This window comes from Eutrema salsugineum, unplaced genomic scaffold (assembly GCF_000478725.1).
Source record: "Eutrema salsugineum unplaced genomic scaffold, Eutsalg1_0 scaffold_20, whole genome shotgun sequence".
Classification (NCBI taxonomy): domain Eukaryota; kingdom Viridiplantae; phylum Streptophyta; class Magnoliopsida; order Brassicales; family Brassicaceae; genus Eutrema; species Eutrema salsugineum.
The window spans coordinates 579,078-601,521 of record NW_006256828.1 but is presented as its reverse complement, the minus strand read 5'-3'; the positions used below and the strand labels follow the sequence as shown (position 1 = coordinate 601,521).

The 22,444-nt window shown below is 32.8% G+C and overlaps 3 protein-coding genes, 1 long non-coding RNA gene and 1 pseudogene across 5 annotated transcripts; 3 read left to right on the top strand and 2 right to left on the bottom strand.

The window, feature by feature from the left end:
- The first annotated feature begins 92 nt into the window (after positions 1-92).
- LOC18016275 (uncharacterized protein At4g15970) lies at positions 93-1,658 on the top strand. The gene is made up of 3 exons (XM_006398061.2): positions 93-364; positions 543-920; positions 1,179-1,658. The coding sequence occupies exons 1-3, from the start codon at positions 101-103 to the stop codon at positions 1,656-1,658; spliced, it is 1,122 nt and encodes a 373-aa protein (XP_006398124.1). The 5' UTR covers positions 93-100.
- A 1,305-nt stretch (positions 1,659-2,963) lies between these two features.
- Positions 2,964-5,699, top strand: LOC18016116 (probable polygalacturonase At3g15720). The gene is made up of 10 exons (XM_024155298.1): positions 2,964-3,011; positions 3,094-3,213; positions 3,944-4,081; positions 4,209-4,352; positions 4,443-4,472; positions 4,580-4,787; positions 4,880-4,961; positions 5,054-5,162; positions 5,255-5,368; positions 5,465-5,699. The coding sequence occupies exons 1-10, from the start codon at positions 3,009-3,011 to the stop codon at positions 5,693-5,695; spliced, it is 1,179 nt and encodes a 392-aa protein (XP_024011066.1). The 5' UTR covers positions 2,964-3,008; the 3' UTR covers positions 5,696-5,699.
- A 723-nt stretch (positions 5,700-6,422) lies between these two features.
- Positions 6,423-8,315, bottom strand: LOC112086401. Of its 2 annotated transcripts, none has more exons than XR_002899522.1 (6): positions 7,991-8,315; positions 7,705-7,779; positions 7,535-7,605; positions 7,297-7,390; positions 7,105-7,188; positions 6,423-6,837 (listed from the first exon to the last, which is right to left on the bottom strand). It is a non-coding gene; the product is annotated as an uncharacterized LOC112086401 (long non-coding RNA). The 2 variants fall into 2 exon arrangements; XR_002899523.1 differs by having other exon boundaries at positions 7,705-7,776.
- Positions 8,316-10,247: 1,932 nt separating this feature from the next.
- Positions 10,248-22,444, top strand: part of LOC18016115 — a 31,034-nt pseudogene continuing 18,837 nt past the window's right edge.
- On the bottom strand, positions 20,612-21,811 carry LOC18016114 (putative F-box protein At3g17620). Its single transcript, XM_006398058.2, has one exon. The coding sequence runs from the start codon at positions 21,791-21,793 to the stop codon at positions 20,612-20,614; it is 1,182 nt and encodes a 393-aa protein (XP_006398121.1). The 5' UTR covers positions 21,794-21,811.

Here is a 22,444-nt window from a genome sequence, read left to right as displayed (position 1 = left end):
AATTTATAAGACATTGTATAATAACTGAAAATAAAAAATAGTTTACGAGAGAAATAAAAGGGAGCTAAGTGTGCTCGCCAAAGAATAAGTCAATCAAACCATGAAGAGCATGAGCACCGACTCTTCTTCTTTTTCCGGCTACGACTTGGCTAGTCCTGGAGGCAGCAGCGGCAGAGCCAAGCCACGGTCTATTGGTTCTGACGGTTCGACGGGCCAAAGAGATGTGATAAGAGTCGTGTTGTTGCTCACAACCGTTGCACTTTCTTGTCTTTTGGTCTATCAATCTATTGATAAGCCTGTCCAAGTGATGTTGCCTCAATGGAAAACCAATTGGTATTCACAAAACGAAACTTCTTCAAAACAGGTAATTTCCTTCATTATTTGGTTATCAATATACATTTCACCGAACTTCAACATTTGAGTGGTGTGACACAACAACAACATAAATACGTACAAACTATTAGAATACATGAAATATTCAAACCGTAACTTCCTCATACGTTGAATCCTAGCTATATTGATATGGTGTTATGTATATATAGATACAACAAACAAAACCGGTTTCAGAGCTAGAGAGAGTACTGATCAGCGCCGCTATGGAGGACAACACGGTAATCATAACGGCGTTAAACAATGCCTGGACGGCTCCAAACTCCACGTTTGATTTGTTTCTAGAGAGTTTTCGGACTGGACTAGGGACCGAAAGGTTACTGAAACATGTGATTGCAGTTTGCTTGGACAGCAAGGCATATGACCGTTGTTTACAGCTTCATCCTAATTGCTACTTAATCAATGCCACTGATTCTGATGAGCTCTCGGGAAGAAACAAGTTCATGTCTCCCGGTTACTTGAAACTCATTTGGCGGCGAATGGATCTGCTAAGGGAAGTTCTCGGTTTTGGCTATAACTTCCTATTCACGGTACGCAATACAATACGTTAATAGTCTCACTAGTTTAATACGTAGTATGATTTAGAAAAGAGTGGATATTAAAGACTACTTAGAGTTCGGGGCTTCAAACCTAAGCTATGCTTTTATTATTTAGTTTTTCTTATATGCTTTTCTCGGTCAATTAGCTTATAAACTATAACTTTATAACTCCAATTCTATTATTGATGTTAGCTGGATCGGTTTAAATTCACATGGCTAATGATATTATTTATTCTTTATTGAACACAGGATGCAGATATCTTATGGCTCCGGGATCCATTTCCCCGGTTCTTTTCCAACATTGATTTCCAAATATCTTGTGATGACTACAACGGAAAACCTTCTGACAAAAGCAATCACGTGAACTCCGGATTCACATATGTCAAGGCCAACAATAAAACCATAAAGTTCTACGATTATTGGTGCGAATCGAGCAAGAGATTCCCTAGAAGACACGACCAAGATGTTTTCAACTCCATCAAGAACGAACCATTTGTTGTGGAACTCGGGATCACGATGAGGTTCTTGGACACAGTTTACTTCGGTGGGTTTTGTGAGCCGAGCCGAGACATCAACGTGGTTAATACAATGCATGCAAATTGTTGTGTTGGTTTGGACAACAAAGTGAAGAATCTTAAATCCGCTCTTGAGGATTGGAAGCGATATTTGTTGGTGAATACGACGGTGACCGAGACTAAGTGGAATATTCCACCAAGATGTGGTTATTAGAGGCTGAGAATCTACAAGGTCACAAATAACATCATTTCATATAAATTATTTATGTTCTATTCAAGTACGGTTGTGTATCTTTTTTACAAATCTTAAACATGGAAAGTCAGATTGGTATTGTTGTTGATGGAGATAAAATAAACTAATGTTCCGAAATTCGTTAGTCATTTATCTGACGTTTGTAAAAGACCTATTGCCTAGCTAGTTAGTGAGATTAATTTTTCAGTGTTATATATTTCGATGTTTCAGATTTATAATTTACAAATAATATATCTGAAATATAACACTTAAAAAAAGTGTTTTTTTTCATTTTGGTTTGGCTCATAATGGACATCAATAATAATAATATACATGGAGAAGCACATACCCGACTTGTCTAATCCAATGTATAGGCAAACAAGTTCGTAATAGTCTAACATCTATACAAAGTTTGGGAGATAGAAAATACGAGGAAAGAATGCAAACTTGGTTGGCTACATAAATTCAAATTTGTCTTTTGGTCTTCATAGGTAGAAAACTTTCAAATTTTAGCAACATGCTATATTCATTGTACAATTGTTTTAAAAATAATTTTACATTCAATTTGGAAAAAAGACATCCATAATGTATAAAATAATGCAATTTTTTTACATATACAATCTTATTTTAATTATAAAATCTAAATTTAATATACTATATTAATCTACAATTTTTTACCTATACAATTTTTAATTTGATCAATTGGAGAGTTTTTAAATTTATATTTCTTCAAATTTAACTCAATATATAATAATCAATGTAAGAATCAGAATAAAATTAATGAAATACATTAAGTTTATACTTATCAATCTATTTATAAAAAATTAATAGTCTCAAATTTTATTTTAGATTATTATCTATATGCCAAAACCTACTAAATTATTATACTTTCAATTTTAATGTCTATTTGCTTACATAAAAATGTATAAGTTATAACTTCAATTAGATCACAATATGCATTTGGTTCTATATATGAATTTTCCAATGTGTATTTTATTTATTTTCCCTTGATTTCTTTATTTTTTACCTTGTATTCTTTATTTTTTCCTCTTTTTAGTTCTATTTTTCATTTTCATTTCCATTTTCATATTCTGATTATTTTTTCTAAATCTCATATAATAAGATAGACAATCTGATATAATACGATAGATAATATCTCTTACATGCACAACAAATATTCATACAGTTTTAGGAATAAAATATGTGAAGTTTAAATCTACATTCATGATCTGTAATTGTATAAATACACAAACACATACTACCTTACATTCAATCATCTATCATCATCAAACATACTACCTTACGCATACAATCATCTATCATCATCACAAAATGGTACATATTAAATCAAATAAAGTTTCTCTTTAACTGAAAATGTTATATTTCCTTGTAATAATATTGCTCTCGGATGTTGTAGGAAATCATACTACGTGCTCTGTTCGTGTTGATTTTAATCCATTTTGGTCTTGTAAACGGCCAAATCTTTGATGTGCTTAAATATGGTGCTAAGGGTGATGGTACTACCGATGATTCAAAGGTATTGTTATATTGCAAAAGAAAAATATATATTTCGCTCCCATTATGAGACCATCCGAATTTTGTAATTAAGAAAACGGATTATGACACGATTTTTCAGTATCTTCATAAGGTTGTTTAAGTTTTATAAGAAGAGCTGAGTATACCAAGCGATAAAGTTTCACATCACAAATTTGTTATTAAACGAAAGTTATGACATTGAGATTTCGATATCTTCACCTATAGCCATCTCATCTTATTTGACGTTTATATGGAATTTTTTATCAAGCATATAGTTGAACCAAAAAAAAGCATATTTAATGTAGACAGAAGGATTATATAGTACCCACACATTATTTTCTTGTAGTAAAAATAAATTTTGAATTGGAATCATATATATTCAATTACAGCAGTTGAAAGTGCTAAAAGACTGATCATGTTTCACAAGCTTGTAAAGAGCGCATTATTTTACAAGACTCTATTATAATTGGAATCATATTCAATTACAGTAGATGTCATGAAATTTTTCATCAAACATATCCCCCAAAATCATTTACTACTGTATATAAAACAAGTTGTTGCAATCAAACCACTATATTTTCAAATTCTAGCCAACATTTGATTATGCATCACTATTATTTATTATTTATTATTATATATTCCTACAAGTACATCTTAAGTTTGTTACAAAATTTTAGTTATTTTTCTACTAACTCTTATAAATTTAACCCTTCTTTTTTGCAAAAAAAAAGGCTTTTGTTGACGCATGGAAAGCTGTGTGTGGTAACGGTGGGAATAATAAAACACTCCTTATTCCTTCAGATAATACATTTTTACTACAACCTATAGTGTTTCAAGGCCCTTGTAAATCGCCTTCTGTACAAGTTCAGGTAACATCATCGAAATAATTTTTTTTCTTTCTAATTTTTAGATCGGTTTACAAAATTTCGCGGTGAAAAACATATGACATAACCTTTTATGTGTGGCTATGAAATGTATATGTGATCAATTTTGCAGTTTAATGGAAATATCGTTGCCCCTAAGAGTAAAGCAGAATGGTCAGATTATAAGAACTTATCATGGGTTGGTTTTAAGGACATAATTGGTTTGACGGTCACTGGTTCGGGAACAATCAATGGACGTGGTTCTTCTTTCTGGAAGGTGAAATTTTTTCATATATACTAGAAGAGATGAAAATATTTGTATAGTATGATTCTAATAGTTTTTGTTTGTCATATTCAATATATCCAGCCAAAATTGCCAGCTTCTAAACGGCCTTCTGTAAGTATATATCTTACTCTATATCTTTTCCCCACTAAATTGACTCTTAATTCTATAATGAAACGATGAAAAGCTCATGAAGAAAGTCTTATCTATTTTACTTGTAGCAATTGCATTTTCGAAAATGCAATAATCTCCATATAAATGGAATAACCTCAGTCAATAGCCCAAAAAACCATATTTCGATCAACCAATGCAAAAACGTTGAAATATCGAACATAAGGCTTATTGCTCCCGATGAGAGTCCTAACACCGATGGAATTAATCTCTCAATATCAAGCGATGTAAATATATTCGACACTGTCATTGAAACTGGTATGTGGTTTCTCTCTTTTTAAAACCATTAAATTTTCAATCTGAAAATGGTATAATGGTTATTTGAATTTTAATTTCTTAAAACTTTTCAGGAGATGATTGTGTAGCTCTAAACAATGGAAGTGTAAATATCAACATCACAAGGATGACTTGTGGTCCTGGGCATGGAATAAGGTATATATATTTTATATTAGTCAATAAATTAATTATTTTCTTGGATTCTAAAATGAATATTTTTCTTTATCTTTATTATAATTAAACTACAGTGTGGGGAGTCTAGGAAGAGATGGAGAAGAATCTATGGTTGAGAACGTCCAAGTAACTGATTGCACTTTCAATAGGTCTGATAATGGAGCTAGAATTAAAACATGGCCGGTAATGATTTTTTTTGTTTATATAAAAACTAAACGAAGTGTTTATAGAGATGTGGTTATCTTTATTAATTTATAATTGATTTGATTATTTAGAATGGAAAAGGATATGCAAGAAATATAGTTTTTAAGGGCATCAACCTCATCGAAACAAAAAATCCGATTATAATCGACCAAAATTATGTTGACAAGGGGCGTCTCGATGTGGAGGTAAGATAATTAATCTCCTTTTTTGTGAAATATAATTAAGTTTCGAAACTGTGATTAGGTTGATCTTAATTTTTTTGTATAATTTGTCTGCTATAGGAATCAGCAGTGGCAATTAGCAACATAACATTCGCAGATATCCATGGAACATCAAAACGCGATGAGATTGTTAAAATAGATTGCAGCAAAGTCACATATTGCAAAGACATCGTTCTAGAGCAAATCGATATTAGTACGGTTGATGGAAATAAGCCCGTAGTTGAATGCATTAACGTATATGGAAAGGCGAACAATGCTAGCGAGATTGTTGGTTGCTTCAAGGAGCAGTAATCTATTTTTATGGAATAATCAATTTAATTTATTTATAATGAATAGTTTCAGCAGATGTATGAATGTATTACTGCTCGACTATTATATACTAATTATTGAATAAATTGAATAAATTAATTCCATATGTTAGAACATGTCGGTGTACTCATCATGGTTGATGTGATCATCCAAACCAATGCCGTTTTTCATGTGTCAAAACTCAAAAATTTAACAGAATATTGCATAAATTTATCTATTCTATTAAAACAGAAGCACATTTAATGTTTGCATCCAAACATTCCCAAAGTTTTTTTAATAATATTTTATTTTATTTTTATATTTAATTTCCGAAAATTAGTTATTAATTTAAATATTTTTAAATTTTCTAAAATCTAGGTCATCTTTAATTTAAATTTCAAATTATTAGAAAGTAGTGTTTACCCCGTGCCTAGCACGGGAATATTCTTTTCCTAACAATTAACCGATTTCAATTATTGTTAATTTTTTTCACAAAACCAAATTTCAGTTATATAAACACAACTAAAATTATCTGTATAAAACTTATCCAAATGAAATAAATGTAAACATACAAAAATATTAGCATGTGAGAAAAACATCATTCTACAAAAGCAAATGAAATCAAGAATCATTACATAACAGTGGAAAATAATTTAAGTAATCAATAACTACTTTATGTTAAAAAATTTCTAAGTACAAAATAAGGTTATACAGATTCCGTACTGAATGGTTATGGCTTTATGAGTTCGAGACATTACATTTCTCATAGTATAGTATCTTTCTGAATTTAGTGAAGATGATCTCTAGGAACACATATACTTGCAGCTTAACTACAACATCAACAACACAACACACTGGAAGTAATAATGACTCGGGAGGTTCCAGACCAAAACATATAGCAAGATCCAAAAATGATTTTAAAAATGATAAAGAGATATCCGGACTTACTCTTGGTGAAGGAAGTCCAGAGTTTCATATTACTCTTAGTGATCAATGACACGTTACAATTAAAATTACTTTCATAACTCACCTGGAAATTATAAGTTGAATATCCAATGGCTTTCAAGCTTTTCATCTTCCATTTTGTTTAGAAAGCTTGAGTTGGGAAACATGAGTATAATTCAATGATATCTTCAAATTTTTTCCTGCAAAAAAGAAGTCACATGTATTTTAGGTGAATATGTATATATATGATGAAAACTAAAAAAGTAACCTGCATAGAAGAAACCGTAGAACAGATTACAACAGGGAAGTACACTGCATAAAGTCTTCTCAATCCCTCTACGGATGATTAAAAGAAAAGTGACTAATGTCAGCTAAAGCAGAGAACACAGAGAGAACTCAAAAAACTCCATAAACCAGAAATACATTAATCAGAAGACAGTAAGGAATAAAGATTCGAAAGTTCTCACATTTTCAGCCACTAAGAAAGCAGAGTAAAACCCAACACCAAACTGTCCAATCTATCCGTTGTCGGCACCAAGGTCCTTCTTTTCCTGAATAAATAGACACATCAAAACACGTCTAAGAACCTGACATGGAGTTTGATTTGTTTGCATCTAATTTTTCAGAGAGGTGAAAAAGAAAAAAGAAAAAAAAAAGACCTTTAGAGCCTTCAAGAATTTCGAAGTGCCACTCTGAGCTATGGTTCCAAGGCTATCTAGAAGTTATTCCTTTGTCATTCCAATACCAGTATCACTGCAAATCCGAAACAATCTTTTTTAAGTAACCAGTTTTAATCTAATTATTTAATTTAATACTCAACTGAAAAAGAAAATGAGAATTCTCTAATTATGTTATGGTGATTATCAGGATCAGGCTTGATACGAATCTCAAGCTCACCACCATCTCCAAGCAAAGCAGGCTCCGTTACATTTAAGAACCTCAGCTTATCCAAAGAATCACTTGCGTTACTGAGTACAGACAAACACATCCAAATCAGAATTTGACAGAAAACGACACAATTCAATTCCAAAATAATCCATTAGTAACACAAATGAAAACTGACTCACCTTAAAGTTCCTTGAGGACTACCTCTTGTGACTGTATAAACAATGAACAATCAAATCCAACAATCGGCTAACCTGCTAATGAGATTCAAACAAAACTATCCAATTAAGAGTCTTGACAACAACAACAACAAACATAAAGTTTCAAATTTTTTTTAATCTTGTGAGAGATTAATGATCTTCTTTGCCATCATTCGATCAATCTTTAAATCCACTGATTGGTGCTTTAACAACCGAGCAAACCCAAAAACGAAAGTAGGAGGCGATACAGACATAGAAGAAGAGGTACCATCGGATTCATCAACGTCAATGGAAGGAACGTTGGGAGGAATCTGCAGATCGCGTAAGCGAAGGCGAGAACAAACCGCAGCCACCAGATTTCTTCAATTAGATTTCTTCATTGGAATTGGTGGAATTCGAAGAGAAATAGGGGTAAGAACCAGCCACGGAATAGAAAAAAACTGGCATAGATCTCTTTTTATTTTTATTTTATCAACAACTGGCATAGATCTTTTTCTGCAGTTAAACGGAAAAAAAGGAAATCGTGGAGGAAGAAGAAAGATCATGGACAGGAAGATGAAAAATCGTGGTTTTTGGAGAAACCGTCGATTCACTTTTTTTTTTCTTTAGAAATTATCATTTTAATTTATTTTTTAAAGAAATTGTAAAAAACAACTGTACTTTTTTTTTAACGATTTTTTTTTTAAATCATTTATTAACTAAAGCACATGACACGTGGCATATTTTGATTCGCCAGATAATAGTTAATAAAGAATTTAATTAAATTTCAAATTATTAGAAATTTAATTAAATTTAGTTACAAAATTTTGCATTTAATTTAATTTAAATTCAAAAAATTCAAAAAAATTATAATTAAATTTTATTACAAAAATTTAGATAATAATTTTAATACTTTAGAATTTCTTAAATACAGGAAAGATTTAATTTAAAATTTAAAATTTAAATAATATTTTTATAAAAATGCATAGTAAATAAATATTTTATCGTATTTTATCATAAACAATCGGTCTAAAATATCAAATATTTGAGATTAATAAATATTTATATTATACAATAATATGATCGAATTGATTAGAGTTATATATATATATATATATATATATATATATATTTAAGGTTCATTAGTTAATTTATTACAACATGTAAGATATTAAGATGATTTGAGATAATTAAACTAACAGGTTAGCCCGTTTATATATATATATATATATATATTTTTTTTTTTAATAGCATAAATAGTAAATAAATATCTTATTATATTTTTTCATAATCAATTGATCCAAATATTCCATATTAGTAAATATTTATAGGGTTATACAATTATAATTATAGTTTTATACGGGTTAGTTTGTCAAAACATGTAAGATATTAAAAATAATTTAAGACAACTAAACGGATGGATTAGCAAATTCATAGATATATAGATTGTTTATGTGTAAATCTAAATTCACATAATAACAAAGTTTATAATTAACAGTAGATCAATATATACTTAATTAACGTATACTCTTATTCTACTAATATACAAATTTTACTGTTTAAAATTAAATATAATAACAATTTTTTAATTTAAAAAATAAATAACAAAAATAAATTATATCTAAACAAAAAAGATAAATGCAACTTATATTAGAAATAAAAAATAAAATATTCTCGTGCGGACGCACGGGGTTAAAATCTAGTTAATACAATTAATTCTGCTTCACCTTTTTAGGGTCCGTTTCTATAAAAACATACAATATAAATATTTGTTATAAGTAAGTGCAATACATCCTATATATTAAATGAAAATGTAATTTATTGAAAAATTCCTAGATGTTTTAATTTGATTGGCTTAAAAACGGTCTTTACTTATGTCAATGATAACGTTTATTCTACTTCAAATGTGACATGACAAGGACGCTGATATGCTGAATTCTGATTGGTTCCTGTTTAATGAGAAAAAATAATCAGATTAATTATATTAATATTTATTAATTAAAAAAACGGATAAACACGTGAATCTTTTGACTCGACCCATTAAAAACACGCAGATCTTTTATACCCGATCCATATAATTCGAATTTTTATTATTTTAGAAAGTATTTAGTTAATTGTAAATATATTCAAAAATTCAAATTCTCCATTAAATTTGGAATAATCAAATTAATGCAAATCTCAGAAAAATTCTAAACAATAAATAAGATATTAAGATTGAATAAATTTAAAATTAAATAAATATATTAGATTTTCTTTTACCACCATCCCTATTTAATTTTAAAATTTATGCATTTATTAATTAAAATTAGTTTTATAGTTAAATAAATTAAAAACAATAATTAAATATTTGCAAGTTTGGCTCTGAAATTTTAAAATTTAGTATAAACAAAAATAATATAAAAAATATCTTTTTGCTTGCTTACTTTTATCATGTTCGAATTTGTTTATTTGGTAATGATTGTAATTTAGTTTAGTTTTTATATAAGCAAATATAATATTGTTTTCATTGATTTTATTGTTGAGGTTAGGGTACAACAAGTATAGTCATGGGGAGGGCAAACAAGTATATGTACTATTGTTTTGGTAACTTGGAAAATCTTGTTTCATTTATAATGTACGGTATGGTATGTCCCTCAAAAAACAAAATAAAAAACAAAAAACAAAAAACCAAGAATTAGCAAAACTGTGAGGTAAATAGAATTGGTCTGAAACTGCTAAAGAAAAGGAAGATCATGAGGAGCTAGGAATGTGGGCTGAATCAAGTCGAATGTAAGGTTCGGCGACCACAAGTGTACAGAGCATCTTACTGATTCACTGTTCACATAATGATTAGTTTTATATTTGAATTACATATAATGATAAAGAAGAAAGATTCAAAATTTGGTTATATTGACGAATAGTTAGTAAGGTGACAAAAAAAAGAGAGTTGAATTGAGACATTGGGTTGATGTACAATTCCTTACTTACAATCCATTAAATTTCGTAATTTTTAGAAAGTCAACAACTTATGAACAGAAATTTTGGTTAACATCAAAATATAGATAAAAGATGAATACTGGTTTCATGTGATCATTACATTTTAAGAGAATTCGTATGTGTTTAGTGTATAATTAGTAGTCATTAGACGAATATAAGTACATGAACTGAAACTAACTACAGTATGCAATTAAATAAAAGAGATGATAAGAATTACTCGTTTCATAAATCGCAGAAGGCTGACAAAAAAGCGGAATATAATATATTCGTAACTAAAACAAAAAGTTAGAGGAATCAAGTGGTATACAATATTTCTCATTAAACTTTTATGACCAAGAAAATGGTAACATTAAGGAGGCTACCATTTTGGCGGACACATCTTTATTATTTATGAAATAGTCAACCATTTTGGCCAAAATAAATAAAAATGAGAAACTATGTTAATGATTTATATGTATACATCCACATCATTGCGTATAAATATGCCATTAACAACACATACAGACATACACATACTATCTTAATAATCATCATTTCAAAATGGTACACATAAAATAATTTTTCTTTTGACTAACTTATTATATTCTCCTTTTTCTAACTTTTTTATTTTGGTAATAGGAAATTATACTACGAGTTGTATTTTTCGTGAATTTTCTATATTTTGGTTTTGTGAGCGGCATAGACTACAGTGTACTTGATTTTGGTGCCACTGGAGATGGTGAAACTGATGATTCCAAGGTAAATTATAATTTAAATTCTTCTCTATTTTTTTTATAATCGATACATATATTTGAAATTGGATTGTTCTCTCTCGTTTTCATATCTTCTTTTTTCCTACATCTTTATAATAATTTTTCAGTAATTTCATTTACCATATTTAACAAAAAAAAAGTAATTTCATTTACCATTTTCAATTAATATTGGTAAATTTTATGTGAAAAAGGCTTTTGTAAAAGCATGGAAAACTATGTGTGGAGATGAGGGAGACACAAAAACCCTTTTGATACCCTCAGGCCAAACTTTCTTACTCCAACCTCTTCAATTTCGTGGTCCTTGTGGATCTTCTTCTGTTATTCAGGTACGTTTATACAACCATTTTTCTTGCCATTCACTAGGCCATAATTTAGAGGATCCAATTTGCAGATGGATGGTGACATGCACCAAGTGACATAAGTTCGTGGTCGAACCACAAATCTCCAAATTGGATAGCGTTTTTGAGTGTAAACGGTTTATCTATCATTGGTACGGGAACTATCAATGGATTTGGTTCATCTTTTTGGGAGGTAAAATTTTTTATCAAACAATATGTACTTCTTTTTTCATCTTATAATACTCATACATAAATGTCTTTTCACTCCAGGAAAAAATATCTAAACGCCCGACGGTAAGTAATATTAGAATTTCTATTGATTGCTCGTTAATGAGTAGACGATCGATTAACTCATGAAATATTTTCTTGGTGTAGGTATTGCAATTTCATAACTGTAATACGCTCAACATAAGTGGAATAACTTCGATAGACAGTCCGAGAAATCATATATCAATCAACAATTGTGACAAAGTTATGATATCAAATATACAACTTATTGCACCCGAAACAAGTCCTAACACTGATGGAATCGATATAGCTGCCTCGACTAATATTCAAATATCTAATTCCGTCATTTCAACTGGTATGTATTTATAATATATATATATATACATATATTCTTGATGCATTAACCATATAATTAAACATCAGATATAAATATAATAAAGTGTCAAAATTATGATGTTTTTTTTTTTAAGGAGATGATTGTATAGCTTTAAAGACTGGAAGTGTGAATATCAACATTACGGAGGTTGTTTGTGGACCTGGTCATGGAATAAGGTATTTGTGATTATATATGGATTTTGCAATTAATTAAACAAAATTCAACGAATTTCTTATTAAAAAAAAAGTAAAATGATTTTATATGATCTTACATACATATATAAATAGTTAAACGATCTTATAAAAAAAAAGTAAAATGAGCTTAGATATATAAATAGTTAAACGCTTAATTGATAAATAGTCAAATATTCAACTTATTTAGGCAAGCAACTTTGGTAATAAATCATAGCAGGGTGGAAGTATAATTTTTACGCGCATAATCTATTTATCTAATTCAAAAATATTTTAATAATGTCTATACATTTATAACTAGCAAGATTATTTACTACGAAAATCCAATAATTTTTTTGGTCAACATCTAATAACTAATTACAGTATCGGAAGTTTAGGAGATAAGGGACAAGAAGCTAAAGTTGAGAACGTCCAAGTGACTCATTGCACCTTCAACAAGACAACCAATGGAGCCAGAATCAAAACTTGGAAGGTATTAGTTTTATTTATTAGCTGATAATATTAGTTATAACTTTTCATTCAATCTTTTTTTTTTGTTAGGGTGGAGAAGGATACGTTAAACATGTATATTTTGAGCATATTACCATCATTGATGGAAAGAATCCAATTATAATTGACCAACAATATAAAGACAAAGGACATCGAGTTCTTGAATCGGAAGAGGTATTTTATTTAGGGTTTTATTTCATAATATCAATATTTTGAAAGTATATATAATTCTCTTTAAAGAACAACATGTGTATGTTTCGTGTTTTATAGAATTCAGCTGACGTGGCGATTAGCAATGCACAGATTTTGTAAAGGAATCATACAGTTGTATGAGCAAGTGTATCTCAGAGCTCCAACTGAATATGACCAGCAAAGAATTTTGCATGTTAGCGAGCTGCGGGGATTTCCTGCGATGATTGGAAGTATCGATTGCATGCATTAGGAATGGAAAAATTGTCCTACAGCGTAGGAAGGTCAATTTACTTGGGGAGATAAGGGAACTACCACTGTTATTCTTGAAGCAGTTGCATCCCATGATCTCTGGATCTGGCATGCCTTTTTTGGGTGTCCGGGCACATTGAACGATATTAATTTCTAGATCGTTCACCAGTGTTCGATGATGTTGAACAAGGAAATACTCCAAGAGTGAACTTCTTCGTGAACCAACGTCCGTATGTTATGACATACCATCTAGCTGATGGTATACATCCTTTTTATCCAACTTTCGTCAAATTAATTCGTCTTCCTCAAAGTGAACCAGACAAGTTATTTGCAAAATCAAGAAGGATGTTGGAAGGATATCGAACGTGTTTTTGGAGTGTTACAAGCTCGATTTAAAATCATTCGCGAACTAGCTCGCTTGTGGGACATAGCCGATTTGGTTATCATCATGCGGTCATGTATCATATTGCATAATCTGATTGTTGAGGATGAACGAGATACATATGCGCAACATTGGAACGATTATGATCAATCTGAGGCAAGTAGTTCTAGTGCACCACAACCATTCTCAACAAAGGTGTTACCTGCATTTGCAAATCATGTACGTGCTAGATCTGAATTACGTGATTCAGATGTACATCATGAATTGCATACAGATCTAGTCAAACACATATGGGCAAAATTCGGAATGTTTCCGTGATTAAGTTTTAAGTTTCTGTGTGTGATTTAAGAGTTTTCTTACTTGTAAGTTGAGTTTATTGTACTAATTAAGTTATGTATGTCTTATTAGTTATGTTTTGTGTTTGTATTGTATCATATTTGAAATTTATCATAATTTAATTTGTTTTCATAATAATTTTTTTTTTAATTTGAAAAAATTAGTTAAAAATAAAAAATAAAAAATAAAAATTAATATATATATATATATAACATATTATGTAATTTTTAATAATACTAATTTCACTTTAAGTGATAATCATTATAAATATGTAGTTATAAAATTATAAAAGAAAATAATAATATCAAATCAAAATGGAGGGAGAATGTGTTGAATTTTATTAAACAAAACCATTGTAGATGTTAAAATTGAATTGGGTGTTGAATGATTAGGTGGAAAAAAGAGAAAATGATGTGGAATGTTATAAGGTGAGGTGGAGGGTGTTCAATTTAGAAACCATTGTACATTGTTTAAAGAGACAGCCTGTGTGTGACTGACTTTTTATGTAATTAACGTATTTAAGTTCCCACTCACCAACACAAACACCTTCTCTCTTTAATTCTTCATGGATCCTACAATATTCATTTCAATATTTATAGATCACTGAATAAAGATTTAAATTGCTTATAAATCTAGGAATTATAGATTATTTTTTAGCACTACTGTATTTAAATCTCATTAAATTGATTTTATTCGGTTCGACAACTACTATTATCACAAATAGTAATTCGCGATCGTCATTAGATGCTGTCTAGTTGTACTTGCACGCGGTGGTCCAGTTAAGCAAATCCAACGGTTGGGATTAGATTTCTTTTATAGATCTAATCGGAACCGTCAGATATCTGGATCTCATTTTCTCTGAACAGAGTGGGAATGAATCTTGATGAAATTACCAGCTTACACAACCTTTCATAGCTTCGTTTTATAAAGCTTCTCGCTCTTCCTTCTCCTTCGTACCACAACATTCCTTTCGCAGCCTCCATTTACGTTTCTCTCATTCTTCTTCCCTTCAGGTATGCAATCTCTGACATTTCTCTGCTTATGTTATCTCATCGATTGAATTTTGATTGACTGTCAATTATAGTTTAAATAGAATTGCTGTTTTCTTTGATGAGCTTTCTAGATCTGGTTATTGATCTCGATTCCATTTTCAAAACTATATAGGTTTGTTTATACTGAATTTTTTCATTAATATGTTTGAAATTCATTTGCTAGGTTGTTGTTTTTGAATCCGACGGAAATATGGAATCTTTTTTGTTTACCTCTGAGTCTGTCAACAAGGAACATCTCGACAAGCTGATAACACCTGATTTTGACCACTTTTCACCATTGATTTCAAATGCTCTTTCAAAGGTTTTTCTTTGTTTTATAAACTTTTATTATGATTTCCGTGTATTTGTAGTTTCAAGGCTCTTTTCAGGAAACTTAGGGAATATGATGGCAAAAGTGAAGAAATCCACATTTTTAGCTCATAGTCAGACCGTCAAAAGGTCAGCCTCAAATGAAGACTTTCACACCAATCGATCCAGCTCAAATTTGGAGACAATCAAGAGGAGACAACCAGCTTTCCATATCACTTTACATCACAAAGATCCAACGATGCAATCAAAAGATACATGGAGAACAAGTTGACCCAGTTCACCAGTTCCGAAAGACTCTCACCCGCGGGAAGCACATGTTTTCCCTGCCCTGGAAGACTCTCACCCCCGGTGGACCTTAAGACGAGCCACAAGGCCCAACATCAAAGCCCACTTTGCCATTTCTCTTCAGAGAAGTCCTAAATGATACCTGGAAGACCTTAGGACCTATAAATACATTGTTTAGCAGCCCTAAACGGGTGTGTGCTCCTGTAATGAGATTTTGAGCCACCAACCTTTGTTTTTCTAGGGTTAGGCGATGGATATGGGGATTATTCCCCAGATCCATTGTTCTTTCTCCTTTTTATCTTATTAACTTTTCTGTTTCATTCTTTTGCATTCTTCTATGTCTTTCATAATTCATTGCAACATGTAGATTAGTTCCAGAGAGTCAAGTTGTTTGAAGATATCGACAAGCATATATATCGATCATAGCCACAAGAGTGCTGTATCAGATCATCCATACCTAGCTTCAGAAGAAAATAGTCGCTATAGGAGTCGAGAGCTACCTATAGAGAAGTTTTCTTTTTCCTTAATCTTTTTCCTATAGAGAGCAAACAATCACATGACAGGAAATCGACATTGTTTCTCAAAAATTGATGAGACCATCACAGGAAAGGTCAAGTTCAGAGACGACTCGCGTATTAACATCAAAGGTAAAGGATTGATAGTGTTTCTCAGCAAGAACGGAAAGAAAAAGGTCTTAACAAATGTCTACTTCATACCTGAGTTAAAAAGTAACATTATAAGCCTTGGTCAGGCTACAGAATGCGGATGTGAAGTAAGGATGAAAGAGGACTATTTGGCGTTGCTCGACAAAGACGGACAGAAATTGGTTCAAGCTGTACAAAGTTAAAATGGAGGTGGATACTACTAAGTGTTTACAGCTAATAGCAACAAGCAACTCCAATTGGCATCCTCGCTAGGACATATCAATCCCGAGACCATAAAAACGATGGTGAGAAAGGAACTTGTAACAGGTATAACATGTGTTCCAAAGGAGCAGGAAACTTGTGTCTCATGCCTTCTTGGGAAGCAAACTCGGCGAAGTTTCCTACAAGCAACTACAAATCGAGCCACAAGCACACTTGAACTAATACACAGAGACCTTTGTGGACCTATCACACCATCTACTGCAGCGCAGAAGAGGTACATATTTGTACTAATTGATGACCACTCTCAGTATACGTGGACACTTTTGCCGAAAGAGAAAAGCGATGCCTTTGAGAGATTTAAAGGATTTAAAACCGCTGTTGAGCAAGAAACTAGAGCAAGCATCAAGACACTCCGTACAGAAAGAGGTGGAGAGTTTGTATCGCAGGAGTTTCAACAGTTTTGCTAAGATTCAGGCATTAACAGGCATCTAACAGCTCCATATTCACCCCAGCAAAATGGTGTGGTCGAAAGAAGGAATAGAACACTCATGGAGATGACTAGGAGTATGCTAAACACATGGGAGTACCGTATTACCTTTGGGGGGAAGCTGTTAGACACGCCACCTAAATCATTAACAGAGTCGCGACATGAGCTTTGGAATCACAAACTCCGTATGAGGTCTTTAAAGGGAGGAAGCCAAATATCGAACATCTGTGGGTATTTGGGTGCGTCGCATATGCAAAAATAGAAAAACCACACCTGAGAAAGCTTGATGACAGATCCCGAATCCTTGTTCATCTAGGGACAAAACCAAGAACAAAAGCTTATCAGATTTTAGATCCAACCAATCGCAAAATCATAGTAAGCAGGAATGTTATCTTCGACGAAGACAAAGTCTGGAACTGGAGCGACTCAGGAAAAGATAATAATAAACCAGGAATGTTCTCTCTCAGCATTGGAGAATTTGGGAACCATGGTATAAGAGAAGAAGCTTCTATCGAAGAAACAGGGGAATATAGAGGTGTAGATGAAAACAGTGGAGATGAGGCCAATGATGGAAGAGAAAACGAAGAAGAAGAAATCGATGAGAACACCTTCGAATCAGATGACGAAAACTTTGAACAAGAACAGCAACAAAATCAATCGATCAAGCTGCTGCGAAAGTCAACAAGACAAAGTAAAAGACCTGAATACTTGAAAGACTTTCTTTGCTTAGCAGACATCGATGTCGAACATCTACTTCTAGCCATTAACGAAGAACCTTGGGATTTTTACGAAGCAAACAAATCAAAAGTCTGGAGAGAAGCCTGCGAAGATGAGATATCATCCATAGAAAAGAATAAAACTTGGACTCTGGTTGAACTTTCAAAAGGAGATAAAGCAATTGTATTAAAGTGGGGTTTTAAGCTCAAGTGAAATTCCGATGGGAGTATAAACAAGCACAAAGCAAGGCTAGTGGCAAAAGGCTATGTGCAAAGGCATGGGATAGATTTCGATGAAGTATTCGCTCCTGTGGCTCGTATCGAAACAGTTCAGTTTATCATCTCTTTAGCAGCTTCCAATGGATGGGAAGTGCATCATCTTGACGTAAAAACTGCATTCCTACATGGAGAGTTAAAGGAAGAAGTGTATGTTTCTCAGCCAGAAGGTTTTGAAATCAAAGGGAATGAGAAGAAGGTGTATAATTTACACAAGACACTTTATGGTTTAAAGCAGGCACCAAGGGAATGGAATAACAAGCTCAACAAGATATTACTGGAGCTAAGTTTTGTGAAGTGTTCTAAAGAACCCTCCTTATACTGGAAACAGGATAAAAGGGATCTTCTTCTTGTTGTTGTCTATGTTGATGATCTGTTGGTGACAGGATCTAGCTTGAGTACAATCCTTGAGTTTAAAATACGAATGGCGACAAAATTTGAGATGAGTGATCTTGATTTACTCACATAATATCTTGGAATAGAGGTTCTACAACACGAGAATGGGATTTTGCTAAAGCAGGAAAGATATGAAACAAAGATTCTTGAGGAAGCTGGAATGAATGATTGTAATGCGACACAAGCACCAATGGATCCAGGTCTCCGACTATCTAAGGCTAAGGAAGAAAAGGGAGTTGACGAGACCTGCTATAGGAGGAACATTGGGTGTCTCAGATACTTATTACAGACAAGGCCTGATCTCTCCTACAGTGTGGGCATATTAAGTCGGTATATGCAAGAGCCGAAAGTTTCTCACGAAGCAGCGTTAAAACATGTTTTAAGGTATCTAAAGGGAACTTTGGCTCATGGTCTTTCATTCAAGCGAGGAACAAAGCCGGGTTTGATAGGATACAGCGACAACAGTTTGAACGTGGACTTAGATGATGGGAGAAGTACAACATGCCACATCTTCTATCTCAATGAATGCCCGATTAGTTGTTGTTCACAGAAACAATTGCTCTATCATTGTGTGAATCATAGTTTATGGCGGCCACAGAGGCACCAAAGCAAGCCATCTGGTTGCAGGAACTTCTTGGTGAGATTTTTGGATCAACAAGTGAAAGAGTAACTTTTCGGGTTGACAATAAATCTGCTATAGCACTAACCAAGAATCCGGTATTCCATGGCTGGAGTAAACACATTCATCGGCGATACCTTCAAACGAGAGTGTTTTGAAAACGAGCTGATTGAGGTTGAGCATGTTCTGGGAACAGAGCAAAAGACAGATATTCTAACCAAAGCACTTGGAAGGATCAAGTTCAAGGAAATAAGGGAACTTATTGGGATTCAAGACTTGTCCAGAGTTGACTTCAAACTTAAGGGGGAGTATGTTGAAGTAAGCTTGATTAAGACTTAAGCAGAAAGTTTCCTAAAGTGTTTAGGAAAAGGAAAGTTTTAGGAGATTATCTAGAATGTTCTTAGGAGGTATCTAAGAATAGGAAAGTTGGTTTATCTATTAAGATTAGGAGTTGTGTTCTCCTCTCTATATAAGAGATGTGAAAGTTGTAGTAGTCCTTATGAGTTTTGAGAGAGAGATTAAGGGCTTTAGGTTTTGAGTGAGTTTCCTAAAGATTAATAAAAAAGAGCTTTTATATCCATGATATAAGAATTTATAAACTCTAGATATTTTACTTTTTCGTGTTTAGAGGTCCAAAAGTCTTCTTAATCTACTGATTTATTAGCCATTTGATTATATCTAATTAGTCGATAATTTCATATTATTTTCTTTTGGAAATGAAGTGAGTAAAAAATAACAATCAATATATGTCTACAATGAGGTAATTTTGGCTTGGTAACTAATGTGAGAGCTCTAGCTTTTTTTACTTGGGGGGTGAATTTGTGTGAGATAAAAATACACAATCCCGAGATGAATCATGTAAGCATCTTGTTTTGAAGATTCTTGATCTAAAGATGATTGTAAGTACTGTAATATAATTCGGATGGACTAATAAAGTTTAAATATGGTGGTCAATATGTAAAGCGAGTCTCTTTTGACCATCAAAGGCGATCGTGTTCGTTATGATATTTGGTCGTCGGGTATACAAGTCAACATCCACCTCCAAGTTTTCGTATCTGTCTCACGTTAATATCCACCATCTTTTCCTTTTCTTTAATTCAAAGTGAACAAACTTTTTACAATTTAATTAAAAAAGCAACAAGCATAGGCTGTCTCGGCTTATACACAATGAACAACCAACACCCTTCAATTCCCTTTGCGAGGAGATTAAAAACCGCTCTTATCCATTGCGCAAGCGTACACAATGAATTGTCTGAATAAAAACCATATTGTGTGATTTGTTTTTATAATTATCCACATAAAAACAAAAAAAGTTGACTAATTTCGTCCAAACAAGACATAAATTTTGAGTAATCGCAAGTAATCAAGGGATCTATTTTGTTGACAAAAAAAAAATTAATCTATTTTATATTTCCTTGTGGCACATTGCTTGATTAGCGCTAAGCTTGGAACATAAGAGCATCCAAATGGACGATGTATTTCTGTAGAATTTCCAAGATCCACTTGTCTGAAATACCCATCCTCTCCAATGATATAAGCTATGTTGCGAGTGAACCAATCATCATCTTCATCGTCTTTATCAAAAACCACAGCAACTCTATTCCCTTGGTCAATGAAGAAACTTCCTTGTGAAGGTCCAAACTGAACATCAGTGAGGGGTATCATATCCACAGCTAAGAACTTGTTCCACCGCACCTCTTTAGGCTCAATCTTAGTCGTAACCCAAATCTTTATACGTGCTGTCTCCTTTCGCTGAAATAACACAGCAAGTTGCTCTTCTCTAACACTAGAGAGAGTCACAGTATCTCCAATATAAGAGTGAAACGGGAGACGAAGACGCGGTCCAAACGTCTCTGCTGTAAAATCAAAACAGATCAAGAAATCAGCAATCTCTCCATGTCTGTTGCCTTGACGCTTTTGTTGAGCAAACCAATAAGTATTTCCGTTGACGGACACGCCACGTGCATAAAACTCTATAAACCACTCGGATGTGACATCAAGAGCCCTCCATGAATTAGACTCTAACTCGTATATTTCGTACTCAACAAATCCATCAAATCCATGTAAACCATCAACAAATCTCAAAATTTTGTAGCTGCGGCATGACTTGCTATTCTGGTATCCAATAGCATACCTGTACCAGTCCAGTCTATCGTGAGGACTTCTGGGCTTGAGCCACAAGCTTTTGCCCGAATATGGATTCCAAACAACGAACCTAGCGTAGTCTTTTGCTATGCATAACAATAAACCGTCGCAGTGATAGACTAGTGATATATCGACTCGATCTGAATCGTCTAGGCTAATAAGTTGACCTTGACGGTCCATAGATGGGTCGACGCCCTTGTGAATTCCATGGAGATCGAGGGTCATTAAATAAACCCGAAACTCCATCACCATGACCACCATAAACTCCGTTGCCGCTGCTGCTCTTGCTTGAGCAAGGTGCTTCTTTGTAAAGGACCGATCTTTAAATAATGTGTTCCAGTTTTTGCAAGCAGATCGGAATCCTCTCAGAGATGTCGCCGGGAGCCTAGAGAACACCTCCTCTGCCAAATCCCTTGGAAGATCAGACATCATCGTAAATTTTGCAGGTAACTCCTCTAGAGTTTATGAATTCTTAGATCAAGGATATAAAAGCTTCTTCTTTTATAAATTTTTTTGGAAACTCACTCAAAACCTAAAGTCTTAATCTCTCTCTCAAAACTCAGAAGGATTACTATAACTTTGGCATCTCTTATATAGAGAGTAGATAGGAAATCCTAAACCTATTGGAATTATAACTTTTCCTTTTTCTTAATAACTCCTAAGACTATTTCCTAATCTCTCTAGTAAACTTGCTTCCTAAGCTTTCTTCAATCTTACTCCAACATTCTCCCCCATTCTCCCCCTTAAGTTTGAAATCCTCTTGAGCTATGTTTTGTACTCCAATGAGATTTTTCATCTCTTTAAATTTTTTTCTTGCTAGTGCCTTGGTTAAAATGTCAGCCTTTTGTTCATTACCAGGAACATGTTCAACCTCCACTTGATCGTTTTCAACACATTCACATATAAAGTGATACCTCCAATGAATGTGTTTGCTACGCCCATGAAACACTGGATTTTTCGTAAGTGCTATAGCGGATTTGTTATCCACTCGAACTGTGACCTTCTCACATGTTGTTCCCATAACTTCTGTGAAGAGTTCTTGAAGCCATATAGCCTGTTTTGCTGCCTCAGTGGCAGCCATAA